This window comes from Sinocyclocheilus grahami, unplaced genomic scaffold (assembly GCF_001515645.1).
Source record: "Sinocyclocheilus grahami isolate Dianchi unplaced genomic scaffold, SAMN03320097.WGS_v1.1 scaffold1.1, whole genome shotgun sequence".
NCBI lineage: Eukaryota > Metazoa > Chordata > Actinopteri > Cypriniformes > Cyprinidae > Sinocyclocheilus > Sinocyclocheilus grahami.
This window is the reverse complement of record NW_015505180.1, coordinates 2,801,438-2,818,547: the sequence shown is the minus strand read 5'-3', so window position 1 is coordinate 2,818,547 and position 17,110 is coordinate 2,801,438. Positions and strand designations below refer to the sequence as shown.

The 17,110-nt window shown below is 38.3% G+C and overlaps 1 protein-coding gene across 1 annotated transcript in view; it reads left to right on the top strand.

The window, feature by feature from the left end:
* The window catches only part of LOC107592200 (plexin-A4-like), a 246,564-nt gene that overhangs the window by 182,639 nt on the left and 46,815 nt on the right, over window positions 1-17,110 (top strand). Inside the window, exons 6-9 of the mRNA XM_016281641.1 lie at window positions 7,270-7,393; window positions 12,633-12,786; window positions 15,326-15,425; window positions 15,535-15,649. Coding sequence (XP_016137127.1) covers window positions 7,270-7,393; window positions 12,633-12,786; window positions 15,326-15,425; window positions 15,535-15,649 — 493 coding nt within the window. The remainder of the gene's footprint in view (window positions 1-7,269; window positions 7,394-12,632; window positions 12,787-15,325; window positions 15,426-15,534; window positions 15,650-17,110) is intronic.

Genomic DNA, 17,110 nt, shown 5'->3' with positions numbered 1-17,110 from the left:
ATCACACAACAGAAGTGCGTGCGCTCTCTCTCTCTCGCTCTCTCCCTACCGTTAAGTAACTTGTGCATTGTTTTACTTACTTGTTTTTGACATATCCGACCGAACTACAAACTTTCCAGTGATGTCTGTGAGAAAGGTATATTCACTCGACAAGCTCGCGCATCTGCGCCGCCGCGCGCTCAATCCTCTCAGCGTGCTTTGTTTATCAGCTCACTCACATCAGCTATTCAGGCGTTAATACTGAAAGTTTAACGTTATATTCGTAGCATACATATACTTCGTAGTAGACATGCTTAACTCCATTCTGCTGTCTGTTGTTCTGTTGTCGGTGTTTCTTTGTCTGAATATGGCACTTATCACATGCTGTTTGGTATCGGGGCATTTTAACGAGTACAGGAGCTCAGTATCGGCTATCGGTATCGGTGCATCCCTACTAAAAAGTATGTATCTTATGCTTATTTCGAGTATTGTGTTGTTAGCTTAGCCACGTGCCAATGTCAAACCATGTTGAAATCAACTGAGATGACATACATTTCTCTTTCTTCCTTTCTTGCTTCTCTTCCTCTTGCTCTCTCTTTCATGAAGTAATTTAGTCCAATTTAGTTTAGTTTTTTTTTTAATGTAAAGACATGAATGAAAGAAAAAGGTCAAAATTGTTGCTGAAATGATTTTTCTGTTCATTTTTCACATTGAAAATGAAGCATGTTGCATCATGTGATACAGTATTCCATGCAGTGTGCTCTATTTTTGAGATTTTTTTGATGTATCTTATGCTTATTTCGAGTATTGTGTTGTTAGCTTAGCCACATGCCAATGTCAAACCATGTTGAAATCAACTGAGATGACATACATTTCTCTTTCTTCCTTTCTTGCTTCTCTTCCTCTTGCTCTCTCTTTCATGAAGTAATTTAGTCCAATTTAGTTTAGTTTTTTTTTTTATGTAAAGACATGAATGAAAGAAAAAGGTCAAAATTGTTGCTGAAATGATTTTTCTGTTCATTTTTCACATTGAAAATGAAGCATGTTGCATCATGTGATACAGTATTCCATGCAGTGTGCTCTATTTTTGAGATTTTTTTTTATTAGGTCTTCTGGATTATCTCATTCATTGCATTTGCATTTGCATATACATACTCTGTACTTCATAAAACATCAAATTACTGTGTTAGTTTGCTTTTCTAATCATAGACCGTCTCTTTCTAAAGAAACCTGCTTCTGTAGCTAGTTCTTCTCCAGTTTTTGTCCCATTTGAGCTGTCTTTGCTTCACGCTACTGGTCAGACCTTGAGAGTTCACACACTTTAAACTCCACTAGGCCACTGTCATCAGTCACGCATGAGAAATGTACTTCCTCATGTTTATTATAAATTAGTCTTGGCAAAGCGAGGTTGGTGCTATTTTCCAGTATGAGCCTGAACTCATTCTCACGGTAAATTAACAGTTTTAGTTGCACAGCAAGTGAAACGATGTTGAATAAAACTCCTTGAGGGATTTATTATTTTAACAGAACTTATTAATTTAGCTGCTTCTGGCTGACTCTGTTAGCTGCTTTCTTCTGAAGACATCTGCAGTCTGTCTTTCGCTCTCTATCTGTGGGTTTGATGTGAAGGGTGGCATTGCAAACTCACTACAAGTCTTTCACCCGATCAAAACACAAAGCTGGCAAGTAAAATTAATTTGAATGCACTAATTACATGTTTTTATTCATTTATTGATGTGTGTAGTTATTTATTTGTTTATTTTCTCCTCTGCTAGCATGGGTGATGCAATGGTATTTATGGCAGTGTGGCAGAGAGCAGAGTGAACGCAGGGTCACGAGGGGAACAGGAAGAGAGAGGGCAGGCGAGATGCCAGGAGGCCGTCCTTAGTGTTTTGCGTGTGCCCACTCCTGCACTCTCGTTTGCCTGATCGCTTTGATGCGATTTCATTTCCTGTTCATTATTCATCAAAGTACTGCATTTCGCCATGTTCGAGCAGTATTTACATAACGAGGGAAACAAATTACTCCTTAGTCTTCTAATAGAACAGTTTACTTCACTAATGATAAGGTATTAAAACCTCCCGCGTGTTGACAGGTGCACGCTGGATGACTTATTCAATTCAAGTTTATTTGTTAAAAAGTGAAAAGTGACGTGAGGCCAAGTATGGTGACCCATACTCAGAATTAGTGCTCTGCATTTACCCATCCAAAGTGCAAACAGAGAAACAAATAGATGCATAATAATTAGCGTAGCTGCTGTTCCAACAAAGCAAAATTGATTTGTTTAACCCAAGCTAAAGAATAATGTGCATTTGATCAGATCTAACTGCAGTACAAGATTATGCGATGCATTATTTGAATGCTTGGCCAAACAGATGTGTCTTTAATCTAGATTTAAACAGAGAGAGTGTGTCTGAACCCCGAACGTTATCAGGAAGCAGTGTTAATTTTGACAGGCATTTTTGATTTAGTCTTTATCTTGAGACGAAAATGCTTAATAGTCTTAGTCACATTTTAGTCATTTGAGTCTTTCATAGTTTTAGTCAACGGAAAAGTCATTGCATTTTTGTCACCTTTTAGTCATTACTTTTAGTCAAACTGCAGTTACCAACATTTATTTTGGTAGCTATTTTATATGTAGTCTTCAAACAAAAATAGTCATTAATTATTCTCTCTTTAGATCAAATCAATTAAACGTATGAGAAATTTGAATCAAGGATTGAATTTGTGATGACAAATATGACATAAATGATGACAATTTAAATTTTTGGGTAAACTATCCCTTTAACAGTAGCAAAAAGGGAGCAATTTATTATTATAGTTGTTCATGTATAACAGGGGTGGCGAACTCCAGTCCTGGAGAGCCGCAGCCCTGCAGAGTTCAGCTCCAACCCTAATTAAAACTCACCTGTCTGTAGCTTCCTAGTAACTGTTCAGATCTTGATTAGCTTGTTCAGGTTTGTTTGATTAGAGTTGAAGCAAAACTCTGAAGGGCTGTGGCTCTACAGGACCGATGTTCGCCACCCCTGATATATAATATATATAATATATATCATTTACAATTTTTGAAAAAGAAGCAGAATAAGACAATAAGACAAATACGAAAGAGATAAAAATTTAACAAATTTTTCAGATACAGTAGGTTTACTTAACATATTTATTTAACATCTTTGATTGGTTAACATTATTGACACAGATAGGTACTTAATTAGGAACGCTGTCCCTTTAAGATGGAAGGCATTCATGTAATACTGACACACGTTCAGTTTTCACCCACCTGTTTACGTTCACTTAATCCATAACCGACTGTATTTACCCAAGATACTCTACACGATAGACATTTGGACTGCTGTGTGTGTATTTGAGCACTGAGATCTGTGCGCTGTATATGAGAACTGAAGAAGTGGAGCGTGCATGAGAAAGAGCACTTCTATCAGCGCCACAATGAATTGTTACTCCCGGGAAAAACGGGACGTCTGGTCACCTTATCCCTTTGAAGGACAAGACAGTAGCCTATAGGATGTATTTTGAATGTCCGGTAGTCCTCAAATAACATTATAGTCCCGTCTCGTCTTGTTAACGAAGACGCGGCATAAATTTCGTCATAGTTTTTGTGGTTTTTAGGATGTAACAGTACATCCGTCTAGTTGCAAATTGTAATCCAAGAGATTCAGTGTACTGTTTTCTGGTCCAATAAGTAATATCTCTGTCTTATCCAAATTTAATAGGAGAAACTAATATTAAAATTATTGGTCATCCAATCTTTTATATTTTTAACAGTATCATTAGCATAACAGTGGAAACTAATCCCGTATTTTCTAATAATATTACCAATGGGCAACATGTATATTGAAAATAGCAGAGGACCTAGGACAGATCCTTGTGGCACTCCATATTTTACTGATGATAATTGAGATGACTCCCCATTTAAATGAACAAAGTGGTAGCGATCGGACAGGTAGGATCTAAACCATCTTAAAGCCTGCTCTTGAATACCTGTATAGTTTTGTAATCGATCTATGAGTATGTCATGATCTATAGTGTCAAACGCAGCACTAAGATCAAGTAAAACTAGCAATGAGATGAAGCCTTGGTCTGACGCAAGAAGCAAGTCATTTGTAATTTTAACAAGTGCAAGTGCACTTATCAAGGAGATCACCAATTCATCAGATGGAAAAGCATTTGCAGAGGGCTGCAGTATATTGTAATTTCATATGTATAAAATTTTTGATGAAATTTATTAGCATTTTATATTTATAATATTGTTTGTAATATTTCCAAATGCAAGGAAATTTCAGGGGGGAAAAGTAGGTACGATTTGAATTTATCCATTGGTTGATTTGACAATTAAATAAATATTATATTAAAAAATGTAGCCAATACATTTTTATTTTTTAAAGGAATGAGATACACCAACATACTGTTATTCATCCTGCAGATATTTGTCTCCGGGCATTTTACACAAGCTCATAAATGAAGACTCATAAATGTTTTTACAGTGCTCTCAGCCCACAAGCAGGCATCTCCTTTATAACCCTTTTAAATAAGAAATATTCCTGATCTTACAAGCAGCACTGACTTGTATCAGCCACAACATGTCAAAGTAATGTAATCTCGAAATTATAAACAGACAACCCTCATGACAACCCTCATACGCCCCCTATTGGAGAGAAACAGGCTTTAAACAGGCTTCACTGCCTACATATTTTCCTGTAGTCTTACATAATGGGTGCAGACTGAGAGGGACTTGTTAGGTGTGATGTTTTATTAAAGGCCTTTGACAAGTGCTTCTAACTGCGGGATGCACAGCTCCATCAAATCATCCAGAGACTTGCACAAGACAGTTTGTCTCTCCCACAGCGCTCTGAGAATGCTACACACTCTCTCTCGTTTTAGAGTTCAATGTTTCACCACCCATAGCTTCCACCTAGCGTAAGTGTGTGTGTGTATTTGAACACGTAGTACACAGCATGCTTATTAAATCAGCTGCAGAAAAGGGATTCAGGCAGTGTGATTGGAGCTACAAAGGAGGCCATTGATTAAACGCATCTTAGACCTGCTTAGCACAGAAGCACAGAGAAAGAGGATGATTGTTTCCATTTAAATCTCTTTTGCTTCCTCTTTCATTCACCAGCAGATTATTCCCATTCTGTTCTCAGAGTTCTCCACGTTAGGCTTCTTAACTTTTCAATTCATTCACTGTCCTACCTCTCTCTCCCCCCTTCTTTTCTGCAGTGGAAGAAAACCCTGTCACAACTGTCATTCGTTATAAACTTCTCTCCCTCTCGTAAGGACTCTGTGCTGATTCGTAGTTAATTGCTTCACAAATTTGAATAAAGCCAATCTGGATTAGTCCGGGGAATGACAGGTGAAATAACCCAGTGAGAGCAGACTATTTTAGCCAGTGTTGTACTATCCAAGCAAGTAAAACTTTGAAATGTTTAAGTGTAAAGGCCCTTTCACACCAAGCACGATAACTATAAAGATAACGATAAAGATATAGTTCTAAAAATCGTTCTCAATATTAAAGAATAGCGTAGTTCACACCACAACTATAACGATAGCAATACAGAGGAACGATATCGCTGTGATCACTTTTAAAATTATTTTTTTTCCAGCTGATGAACAATAAAACACTGACAGCCAATCAGAATCCATCCTGCTGTAATGAGCTCAAGAATTTAAAGCGGCAGACGCATGTGCGCTTAGAATAAACAGATGATATTTTTCGCTGGGGTGGACGCTAATATCGTTATCTTTATAGCTATCGTGCTTGGTGTGAATGGGCCTTAAGACTCAATTGTGCTTTGATATGCAGGTATGAACGATTACAAGATGTGTTTTGGGTCTTTTATCAAAAAAAATTGTATATTGTCTTAAATTATATCTTGGTTCTTATAAGTACTTGCTGTATAATTTGTATTTTTAATCAATTAAAAAAAAAATTCTTTAAGATTTAAAATAGAAGAAAAATAGGTCATACTTTTTTATTATTTTAACTATTTTAAGGTCCAATTCTCACTATTAACAAACCATTAACTATGACTTTTGCCTCAATAAACTCCTAATTTTCTGCTTATTAATAGTTATAGTATTGTAATAGTAATAGTAATAACAAATAGTTGTTAAGTTTAGGTGTTGGGTAGGATAATAGGATTAGGGATGTAGAATATGGTCATGCAGAATAATGTGCTTTATATGTACTAATAAACAGCCAATATGTAAATAATAGGCATGCTAATAAGCAACTAGTTAATAGTGAGAATTGTTCCGTATACTAAAGTGTTACCGAAAATTATTAATAAATAATAATAATATATAAATATATAAAATGTATTAATACATTATATTTCCTTTTAAGTATTAACTTTATTTTAATATTTAATTAAAAGGACATTTTGTGTTTACTTTTCTACAGTAAATCATTTTGGTAGTGTGGTCATGTAAAATCCTAGAAATGTTTAAATGTAAGACTCTGAATTCATATGTCTTTATATCTTATAAAGGATTAGAAGTAGTGTCTAAATAAATAAATAAATAATCTTTTTAATGCAGATCATTACATAATATATTAATTAACTGTCACAGGGTCCTGGAAAACAGTGCACTGTATTGGTGTCTGGGTTCTTTAGCACCAGTTTGTAACTCTGCAAGTCAAGCGGTCAGAACTAAAAGTCACTAGTGTAAAATAGTCTTAAACGTGCTTGACCTTGGACCTGTAATCTGATGTGTCTGGATTAGATGTCGCAGTGTTAGGGTGGTCTCCTCATCGGTTCTGTGACCCAGTCTTGTGAACGGATCAGAGTGGAGGGTGTTTGGGTCTAAAGGGAGGGTCTCTGAGCTCTGATTTTCCCCACCTGCAGAACCCGGGAGCCATGAATACACTTCATTAAGGGTAGAACACAAAGATGGCTTGTCCCTCAGCCCTTTGGGCCTGCTCTGCTTCCACAAATAGAGTCACTGTTGTTTTAGCACCGCAGAGAGAGCAGAAACAGGATAGAGTCACCACAACCAACTGGTCTTTCTCTTTCTCTCTCTCTCTCTCTCTATCCCACCTCCCTCTATCCTGAAATATGAAACTGAAATATAATGCATGGGTTTGGACTAGTAACCAAGCTTGTGTTCTATTTCCTTCATGCTGTGCTGGTCACAGATGGAAGATGGTTGAATGCATTTGTGCAGCAGTTTCTATTTTCCCCCCATCCTATCAAACACATTGTCTTCCTTTTACATGCTGTCTTTCTCCCTTTCTCAGGTGCTCACATATTTCTTTTTGTCTTTGTTTTCCAGGTGCACTAGGAAGGAGAAGTGCGAACGGTCATCCGAGCCTCGTCGTTTTGCCTCGGACATAAAGCAGTGTGTGAGACTCAGCGTTCACCCCAACAACATCTCCGTGTCTCAATACAATGTCATGGTGAGCACTAATGTTCAATTCTCACCTCAGTTCCGTCTGTGTAATCACACCATAAAATATCCTTAAGGAATACTGAGGAATTACAGAACCCCTTTAAGTGTTTCTGAGGATAAAGCCAAACACTGGACATATTGACATTAGCCTTTACTAATTCAGTTATGGAGCCCATTTCTCTTCAGGCTCCATCATTAATGTGATCATGGTCTTAAGTTCAGCCTTTATGGATCTGCCTGTTACTCTGATGGGTTTATGAAGACACGTCATGCAGCCTGATCGTACTACACATGCCATGTTATTTCAGTGGCGTTTGGATCAAGTCACAGACATGACACAAAGCTGATCAGTGGTGTTTCTGGGTGGTATACTTCATGATATCCAGCGTGTCATTTTCTGATTAAAATACACATTCCGGTTAAGCCACTATTCAGAAAAAGACATTTACATGCTCCACAGCTGCTATTCTCTTTAAGAAATACTGGAGTCATTTGCTCTTTCAATTTATTATGCTATATTTTTAGTGATTTTGGACAATTTAACAAATTAACTTTATTCATTCATGTCTTTAACAATAACATACAAGAGCTTGATTAACTGCAAAATGTAGGACAAAAGACTCCTATAAATGATATTTCTTTTAATGTGAATCTTCTCCTTGCTCCATAAATTTTTCTTTGAAGCTCAGTATTTTGCAACTATCTGTACCAAATATCACCCAAAATTAGCTGTTTGGACACGCACAGATCTGCATAAATGTTATGGGTTTGTGAATAAGATACTTACATAACCCAAAGTTCAGATTAATATAAGAATATATATATCATTCAGATTTCTGGAAACCAGAAAATTGGCTTAGTTTGGTAATGTAATTAGGTTAATGCGTTTACATGATAACCTGAATGTGACCAAATTCTGATAAATATCATAATATTGTTGTGCATGTACAGTAAACACTGTCATATCAACTCTGTTTCCTCATGCCAGTCACAATGTGCCCATATCCCTTGTCAGGATGGTTACTTTTTTCTGTTGGTGTTTTTTGTTGGCTGATCCCAGCTAAGTTCTGAGTCTACCACTCGCTTGTTGAGTGAGTGTGTGTGTGTGTGTGTGTGTGTGTGTGTGTGTGTAAAATCCATCAAAGCAGGCCATGGTTTCAGACCTTATCCTCATGTAATCCAGCACCTCCTCTGAGTCTTTATATCAGATTAACGTCTCCACTAGAGGAGCTGGCCTTTCAGCTGATTCAGGATCTGTATTCTGGGCCCAAAATCAAAACCTTAAATACTAAGCTGTAAAAGAGCTAATAAACTCCCATTACGTCATCATATAACACAAGATCTGTGCTCCATGGAATGATGTTTAACCAGGACCTAGATATGTTTAGATAACACTAAATCATTCAACACAAATCGTTTCTCCATATATAAGTACTGTATTACTTTCAATCAGAGCATTCGTGTTGACTGTATCTAGGAAACCAGTCAAAGCAGATTCAGTAGATAATAATAATGTTTATAAACCATATATAATTAATAAAGTTGCTTAAACAATTAGAAAAAAACAGCACCATGCATGTATGTATAGTTTAATATAAAGGACCGAAAACCAATCACAAAGAGTAGGCTACTTTCTTCATTTAAAAACATGAGATACAGTGGGATGGGGAAAAACTGCCATTATGTCTTTAGACATGTTTTTTTAAAAGTTAAACTTGCATTAATTTTACATGGCTTTCTAAACATGCCACTCTCTGCGAAACGCGAGTGCAACACTGATAGATGTCTCTCCAGAAAATGTGATAAATATGTGTTCTGTGTGAACGGCTTGGTTTCAGTTTTGACGTAAACAACATCTTCTCCACACTGATGCTCTCGTTTTCCGCAATATATTAATGAACAACGTAGCTGCGCCGCATCTAGTGGGTTCAACTGGATAGGCTAACAAAAGCATTCAAATGCAATCATACATACATCGTCATCGCATCTCGTGCACCACTGATAAGGCTGCCTGACGGCTGACGCAGACCTTAAATTCGAATGCAACGCTTTTGCATTCGTATGTGGATTTTTTTTTTTTTATTCAACGAATATTCGAAATTAGAATTTTTTTTTGACAGCCCTAATGAGTTGGTTTGATGTAATATAATATGATGTAAATAATAATAATATTACTTTTTTAAGATTTATTTGTACTTTTATTAAAAGTTAAAACTTATATTTGGCGATGCATTAAACTGATTAGAAGTGACAGTAAAAAATTTTACATTTGTTACAAAAATTCTGTTCTTTTGAACGTTCCATCGTTCCATTTATGGAAGAATCCTGAAAAAAAATTATCAAGGTTTCCACAACAAATATTAAGCAACACAACAGTTTTCTACATTGATGATATTGATAAGACATGTTTCTTGAGCAAATCGATATTGGTTTTATGAAGCATCATGTCAACAAGACTAGAGTAATCGCTGCTGAAAATTAAGCTTTGCAATATTAAAATAGAAAAGTTATTTTAAATTGTGCACAATGTTACTGTTTTAACAGTATTTTTTATAAATGTATCTGTATGTTTGTTATGAAAAGAATGGTAAGCAATTTACAAAGACAGCGTCAGAGAGAGATTGACCTTTTCCTTTAAACTGAAATTACTGAAAGGAAAACAACACATCTGCAATGCAATAAATTGCAAACTGTGCACAGAAATGCACTATAGGCATTCATGCTGTTTCTTGACCTTTTTCCATTATTAAATATTTGTTTGAGGAGATAAGCACAAAGCTCCTTTGTTCAGTCTGCAGGGAATATAGGGATTGAAGTAAATTTCTCTTCTAAAAGAAAACATTTTTTGACTATTTCATATTTTCATGTTATTTCACATTTAATCCATAAGCCTTCCCAGACTTCCTCCCAGCAGCAAACCACAGTAAAGCCCATCTTAAGAGGAATTTGCCTCTTTTAAACTATTGTTTGAATTACTAACTACATTTACCAAAGAAGTTTCTTTACAGAGGCTCTGATAAGCAGAGCATAGCACAGCTTTAGTATTATTCTGAAGAAGGATTACACTTCTAAACTAGTTGTTTATGGAAAACATCAATCATGAATGGATTTGACACTATAGGTGCCCTCAGAATTAATTTATATGTAGATTGATTTTATCCATGTGATTTTAAAGTAAAACAAAGGTTACAATAGATAGAGTCTCATAGCTCTTGGGGTCTCTGGGGGTACATCGACATCTCTGTTTCCCCCCACTCACAAATCCTGAAGTGTAATTAGAACTCCGCATCAGCATCTGAAGTCCGTGAGAGTCTGCCGTCTTGATGCATTCTTCTGTTCAGGCAGGAGGTAATCAAAGACACCATGTTCCTCGTGTTGTACCCACTGCTGCAAGAGGCCTTTTTATGTTTGTTTGTTGGGTCCCCCTCCGAGCGGGATGATTTTCATATTTATCGTGGCCAGCGAGGGTTTGTTCACCGCTGCTTGAAATGTAATTGAAGAAATTCTCTCTGCATCCCTCTCTAAAAGGAAAAATAAATTAAATCCCAGAGTGGCACCACCATCCACCGGTGCATCCTGAACTTTAATGGGAAAGCGGAAAACAGCGAGAGAGGGGGACGAGATGGGAAAAAAAGTGTCTGCTACATGTCCCTGCCTTTTCATTAAACTGCAATCTAAAAACAGCCCCGGTCAGCCGTTCTGTTGAGTAAAGGGTGTTTAAGGCCGTATCACCGATGTAATGCTGGGTGCAGAGGCCAATCTATGCAAGGCTGCGGCTTCCTATTAGTGTGGATATTCCGATTTCATCCACTTCACTTCCCATGATGCCCTCATAGAGCATTACTGCATGCTTTCCCAAATGGACACCCAACAGAGTCAAACTGACAGGGAGAGCCACTGTGGCCATTTTAAACGGGACATATTTGTTGTCTTTCTTACTATATACGACTTCATTATTCTCTCTTCCTGCGATCTCCTTATTTTTGTGCTCTCTTTGACTTTAACTTGCGTTTCATATACTATTCAGATTGTGTTTCCCTGCTTTAGAAACCTACCCAGGGTAGAGGATATTAAGAAGGTTTAGAATTGGAGAAAATAGTATCTTAAAGAGGATGGACATGTAGAGAGATGTGAGCATTGGGGAGAAAAATAAAAGATTATAAAAGAAGTGTGGTGGAATTAGTTGCTGTTCATTATATTGAGAGATCAGATCACAAAACTGCAATGTCTGTTGTGTCATTATGAGAGCAAAATAAAACAAAAGTACTTGACATTTAGAAGTCACAAAAAGTATTAATATAAATGATTGTGTATTTAAAATTATATTTTACTGCATTCATGTTTTACTGACAATAAAAATTGAAACTGGAAGATGATAATGACTACTGGTGGTGCAACGTCTGTATTATATACTAAATGTATAGCTGTATGTGGATAATAAACAATGCCAATGTAATGGCAGGTGTAAAAGGGGCATTTCTTTCAGTCTCATGACAGTTGCTCTTTCTCATTCTTCTCTTTGCCATCTTCCCCTTCTGTTTCTCACTTCATCTGACTCTGGTGTCAGGCAACACATGTGCTTCAGAGCAGGGCTTGAAATTCATTCAAAGGCTGGGAGCCAGAGGGCATTGTGGGTAACAGAGATGGAGAGGACACAAGGAGAGAGAGAGAGAACAAGCAGTGGCTCTCCAGATAAGAGTCATAAAGAAAAAAGAGAATGAAAACTCTCACCCCATAGCCCTCTCTCTTTCTCATTCTCTCCTTCTCTCTCTCAATTTCCCACCCACTTGTGTTCAGTGAAACACATTAGAGTCAGTATATGCTGACTGATGGCTGACTGAAGTGTGTTGATGTCTCTGGACATTTTCCTACAGGAAATTTAGGAGATATGTGGCCACTGGTTCAATGGCCTGATTTCGCTGTATGGTTGGCCACGTGTCAGCTGGGATATTTATGGAATGACTGTGTGTGTTTTCTGGGATGTCTTGATGTCTGCAGCTGGATTGAGATTTCCCATGTGTGGAGTCTGCAGATGTTCTTCTCTCTCAAGAGCATTTCAAATCACAGGCATAAGAAAATATCCACGTTACAGCAGTTTTAGGGACAGCGGCAGCAAAAATGAGTTTATTCTGTGCACAAAGATGGTGTGTCAGTTTGTGACACACACCAAAGTTTATCCTGTCCATTATTGCCTTCTATTTTCTCCCCTGAATAACTTCAACGTGTCTTTTCTTTTTCCTTGACAGCTAGTTCTGCAGGCACATAACGTGCCAGAACTTTCTGCAGGGGTCAACTGCACCTTTGAGGACCTGGCAGAGATGGATGGTCTAGTCGAGGGGAACCGCATTACCTGCAGCTCTCCTGCGGAGAAGGAAGTCCCACGCATCGTCATAGACCAAGGTGCAAAGATGTGCTGTCACTAACCAATCAAATACAAGGGGAAATTGGGTGAACTGACTGAATATTGGCATTTGTTAAGGCAATATGAACCAAACTGAGACTAAAAGTGAGAATATGACAGCTTTATAATATGAGATGCTGGATAGAGAGATCTGCTCCAGACTCCAGAGAAGCTGGATTTAAATCAGAGAGAAGGAGGGAAGACAGTCTAAGAAAGAGAAGAGAGTGTGATAGGCATAAACACCTGAGCAGAGATGGAAGTTTACATGCTCATTATCTTGCCTGCAGCTGTTGACTTTTGCCGCAGGACATGTTTTGTAATTGAGTGAATAAAGGTCGTCAAGAGGGAGGCAGTTTTGGCATTCTGTCTCTTGCGTGCTCGTCTGTCTCTCTCCATTTCAGCCTTTCATTCTGAGGATCCATTGGCACTGGGGTTTGAGAGATTTTTCAAGTAAAGGGATTGGATTGGATCTCCTGAACTGATGACACTCTTCACTCCATCTGCTCGGCTGAAAATGGTTTTGACAGCATTCACTCTAGCAGATAAGAGAGAGAAAAGATTTTTCAAGAGAGAACATTTCGCTGTCCCCTTCCGTACTCTCATTGATGCCGTTCTTACACCTCTGTTTTCTCAATGACGTGCTTGGTTACCCCGACATAATTAAAGCGAGCGCACATCTGGGCAGCTGTCTAGAGGCTGGTAATTTTTCATAATATGAAAACGTCTCAACGTAAAGATAATGAAGACACGCACTACAGCGGAAACGGGGGAATACTCCTCTGCATGTAGAAAAGAGGGGAAAAAAGATTGTAAAACAAAACATGGTGGAAAAGAAGCAACAATGTTCTTTCAGAGCGTCTGGTTTAGAAACACCCGCAAATTACCTTAGTAAGTGGCACGGCAGACTGGATGTGAGGTAGAAAGAGTGGTGCGCAGGGGTGTGATGTGTGTGAATAATGATGCAAGGAAGTCTCATTGGAGATGTGAGGCTTGTCAGGCCACCATGAAATTACAGGTCGGCCCAATCTGCAAGGGCCTGGAGCTCTAAAATGCCGCAGTGCAAACACACACTCCTATGCCACTGGATAAGTACACTATTACACAGCTGAGGATGCACACTCACTTATACACTCACACATTACTGGATACATACACCATCACTCTCATACACATACAGTGTGTTTAACCCCAAATAGTGGGATTCATCATAAAAAATGTTTGAAGTTGTGGATCAAGATGTGCTTTTAATGGATTCTGTATGCATACATATACATACCCATGTAGTTATAGGTCATTTATTTGCTCGGTCTCCCTTATTCCTCACTTTCCTTCCATTTTTTAGTGTCATGGTAACAGTGTGTCCTGAGTGACTCATTAAAGGCAGACACACGCTGCAGCGGGTGGCAGGAGGCTTGCTCGCACACACACACACACACACACACATACACACACACGAGATACCAGCCATCAAGGTAAAATTTAGGTGAACTAATTGGGACAGATTCATTGTCAGGCACACTTTACAGTGATTGATGAATGATTCGATCTTTGTTGAAGAAACACCGCATGACAGGGAAGGAGAGTGTGTTAGGAGAACAAGAGGTTGAAGAAAAGTATGTGAGAAAAAGAGAGACAGGAAAAGATAGGGTGAAAAATTATGATCTTCCTTTGAGAGGGGAGTTATCGTGTCCAGCATGTTGAATTAAACATGAGGTTCTTCATTAGCTCAGACATAAACACGCTGAAGATGGGCACTTTTGTGCCACATTTCCATTTACTCGTACAGGTTTCTTTCTCTCGCTCTCTGTCTCTCTCTTCCTCTTCTTCAACAATGTATTTATGGGAAGGGTTTTGGAGCATTTTTGGTAGAGGAGAGCGGTCACCTTAATCCATGCACTATATAACCTGCTTGCTATTAAGACACTTAGCTTAGTGTCATTGATGTATAAAAGGCAACTGCCAATTTGCTATATACAGTTTGGTAGAGTGTGTTTGGTATAATAACAGCATGAAACTCTAAGTACTAACACCTTGAAACCCCAAATCTCAAAAACTGCTTGCCAAACTCACATTTAAATATGTCCAATCAGCAATAAAATCTGACATGTTTTGCTCAAGAAATAAAAAAATGTATATATCAGGTTGGTCCAGTCAATGCGCATGTACAGTATCAAGTGCGCATCTCAGGACTGTTTCTATGGTAACTGGAGCTTCTAAGCTGCTGGAGTGTTGCAATGACTTTATCAACTGGTAATTGGCTATTTTATTTACACGACAGGACATATTTTGCCATAGTGCTCGCTGCACTTTCTCCCATTCATCATAAAATGAGTTAACTGCCTTGGAATATACTGTAAACAGTCTTTGAGACAAAAATTGAGTAAACCTTGCGACCTTGTTGCAGTTTATTGTCACCCACCTTTTGGAAAAACCTGTGGTTTCTGTAGGCAGCTCATTGGGCTTTAAACTGAATCTTCTGTGAGCAGCACACTAGCAACTGTTTCAACATTCTCTTAATGTTTCCCCCCTGCCTCTTAGGTGACCATCAGATTGTCCAGCTCTACCTCAAATCAAAGGAGACGGGACTAGCTTTCGCCAACACTAGTTTTGTCTTCTACAACTGCAGTGTACACAAGTCGTAAGTATCTTTTGTATTTACAATGACATAGTGAAGTCATGTAACATTCTATCTATTTTCACTAACACTCAAACTGACAGCATTAATCCACACCCATTCCCTGTCCCAGGTGTCTATCCTGTGTTGGAAGCCCATACCAGTGCCACTGGTGCAAATATCGTCACACGTGCACCCATGATCCGAGCAGCTGCTCTTTCCAGGAGGGTCGTGTCAAACAGCCAGAGGTGAGTTACTTGTGATTGGTCACACATCAGGTTTTATAATTGGCCCTCATCATTCTCAATTGAACTTAATTGATTTGATTGGTGCAGGGGTATGGTTCAAGTCACGTCCTGATTGTGAGAAGTTACCCAGCATCACCCTGTCACATTGAGCTGCTTCATACATGTCTGATGGCTTTGAATTTAACGTAATTCTCATTAAATCTTTAAAAAATGTATGTCTGGAGTCCCACCAACATTTTATTCCATGCAAATTATCAATAATATTGGCACTACTTGCTTGCCTCGAGGCCACCGCAGGCCCATCAGATAAATTAAAAGCTGCTGTTGGGGCTCTGTGCTCTTTGCCAGAGCCAAACCCTTTCCTAGCTCACTCTCCGAGATGCCAAGGAGGGTTGCCGTTGAGTTTGTATCACTGGAATGCCCTTTAATCCCTCCCTGAGGGTCTACATGGTGTGGATCACAATGTGTTTATTTCATTTGCATCATGCAACTGAAGAGAAATCGGCAGCTACCATGAAGATACGATTATGTACATCATGCGTGTGTGCTTAGCATTGAAATGCGTAATGAATTATGAGGACACCTGCCCCCCGAGGGTATGTGTTTTAGCCACACAAATGTGTAGCCTCATCATTTAGCATTCATTAACATCTCTCAACAGAGTGTTTCTCAGGCTGCCAGCATTTGGCGTTCCAGTTATCAAATGGACACGCTGTCAATATTGACCAGTTTAATATTAGGATTCCCTATTGTGTGTCGAGCGACTTGCACACAAAGCAGCGACTGAATATTAGCACATTTTAATGACATTTCCACTGGATGATTTTGTTTGATTGTTGTTTAAAGGCAGATGTTTTGTCCGGTTAATGAGTTTAATTTGGATTTCATTAACCCCTCGTACTGGAGGTTTCAGATCCCCTTCCAAACTCCGGGTGGCTTAGAATTAATGACTATCGATGTTTACTGTGCAAATCCTCCGAGCTGATGCTGACGAGTCAACTTTGCATGGAGAAATGAGATGACCTTTTGCATTGACCTTCCACAGATGAATTCTGTGTTTTATACCAATTAAGGGATTGCTGAGAGTGATCTGAATAATCCAGACTTTTCTTTTAATGGTTTTTGGAAGTGAGAAGCCCCCTGTAGTCAGAGCTTGTTTCAGTAAGCACCTATGAGTACAGGAGAACCATCCACATTCACAAGCAAAACGTGCTACAGCATTAGAATGTCGACTCTGGCAAGATTTAACAACAGTGTATATGCCATTCACAGTCTCTCACATTTAAATATATGACTGGTCTTAAATAAATACATTCGTAATAAATTCTAATATTCTAAGTCACATCATTTGCCTCTCTGCAAGTTTAACATATTTTGATCAGATTTTCCAGTTTTGCATCATAAAATAGAGTATCTAATGAAAAGGATGTACTGTATTAGTGTTATCCTGTTATATAAAGT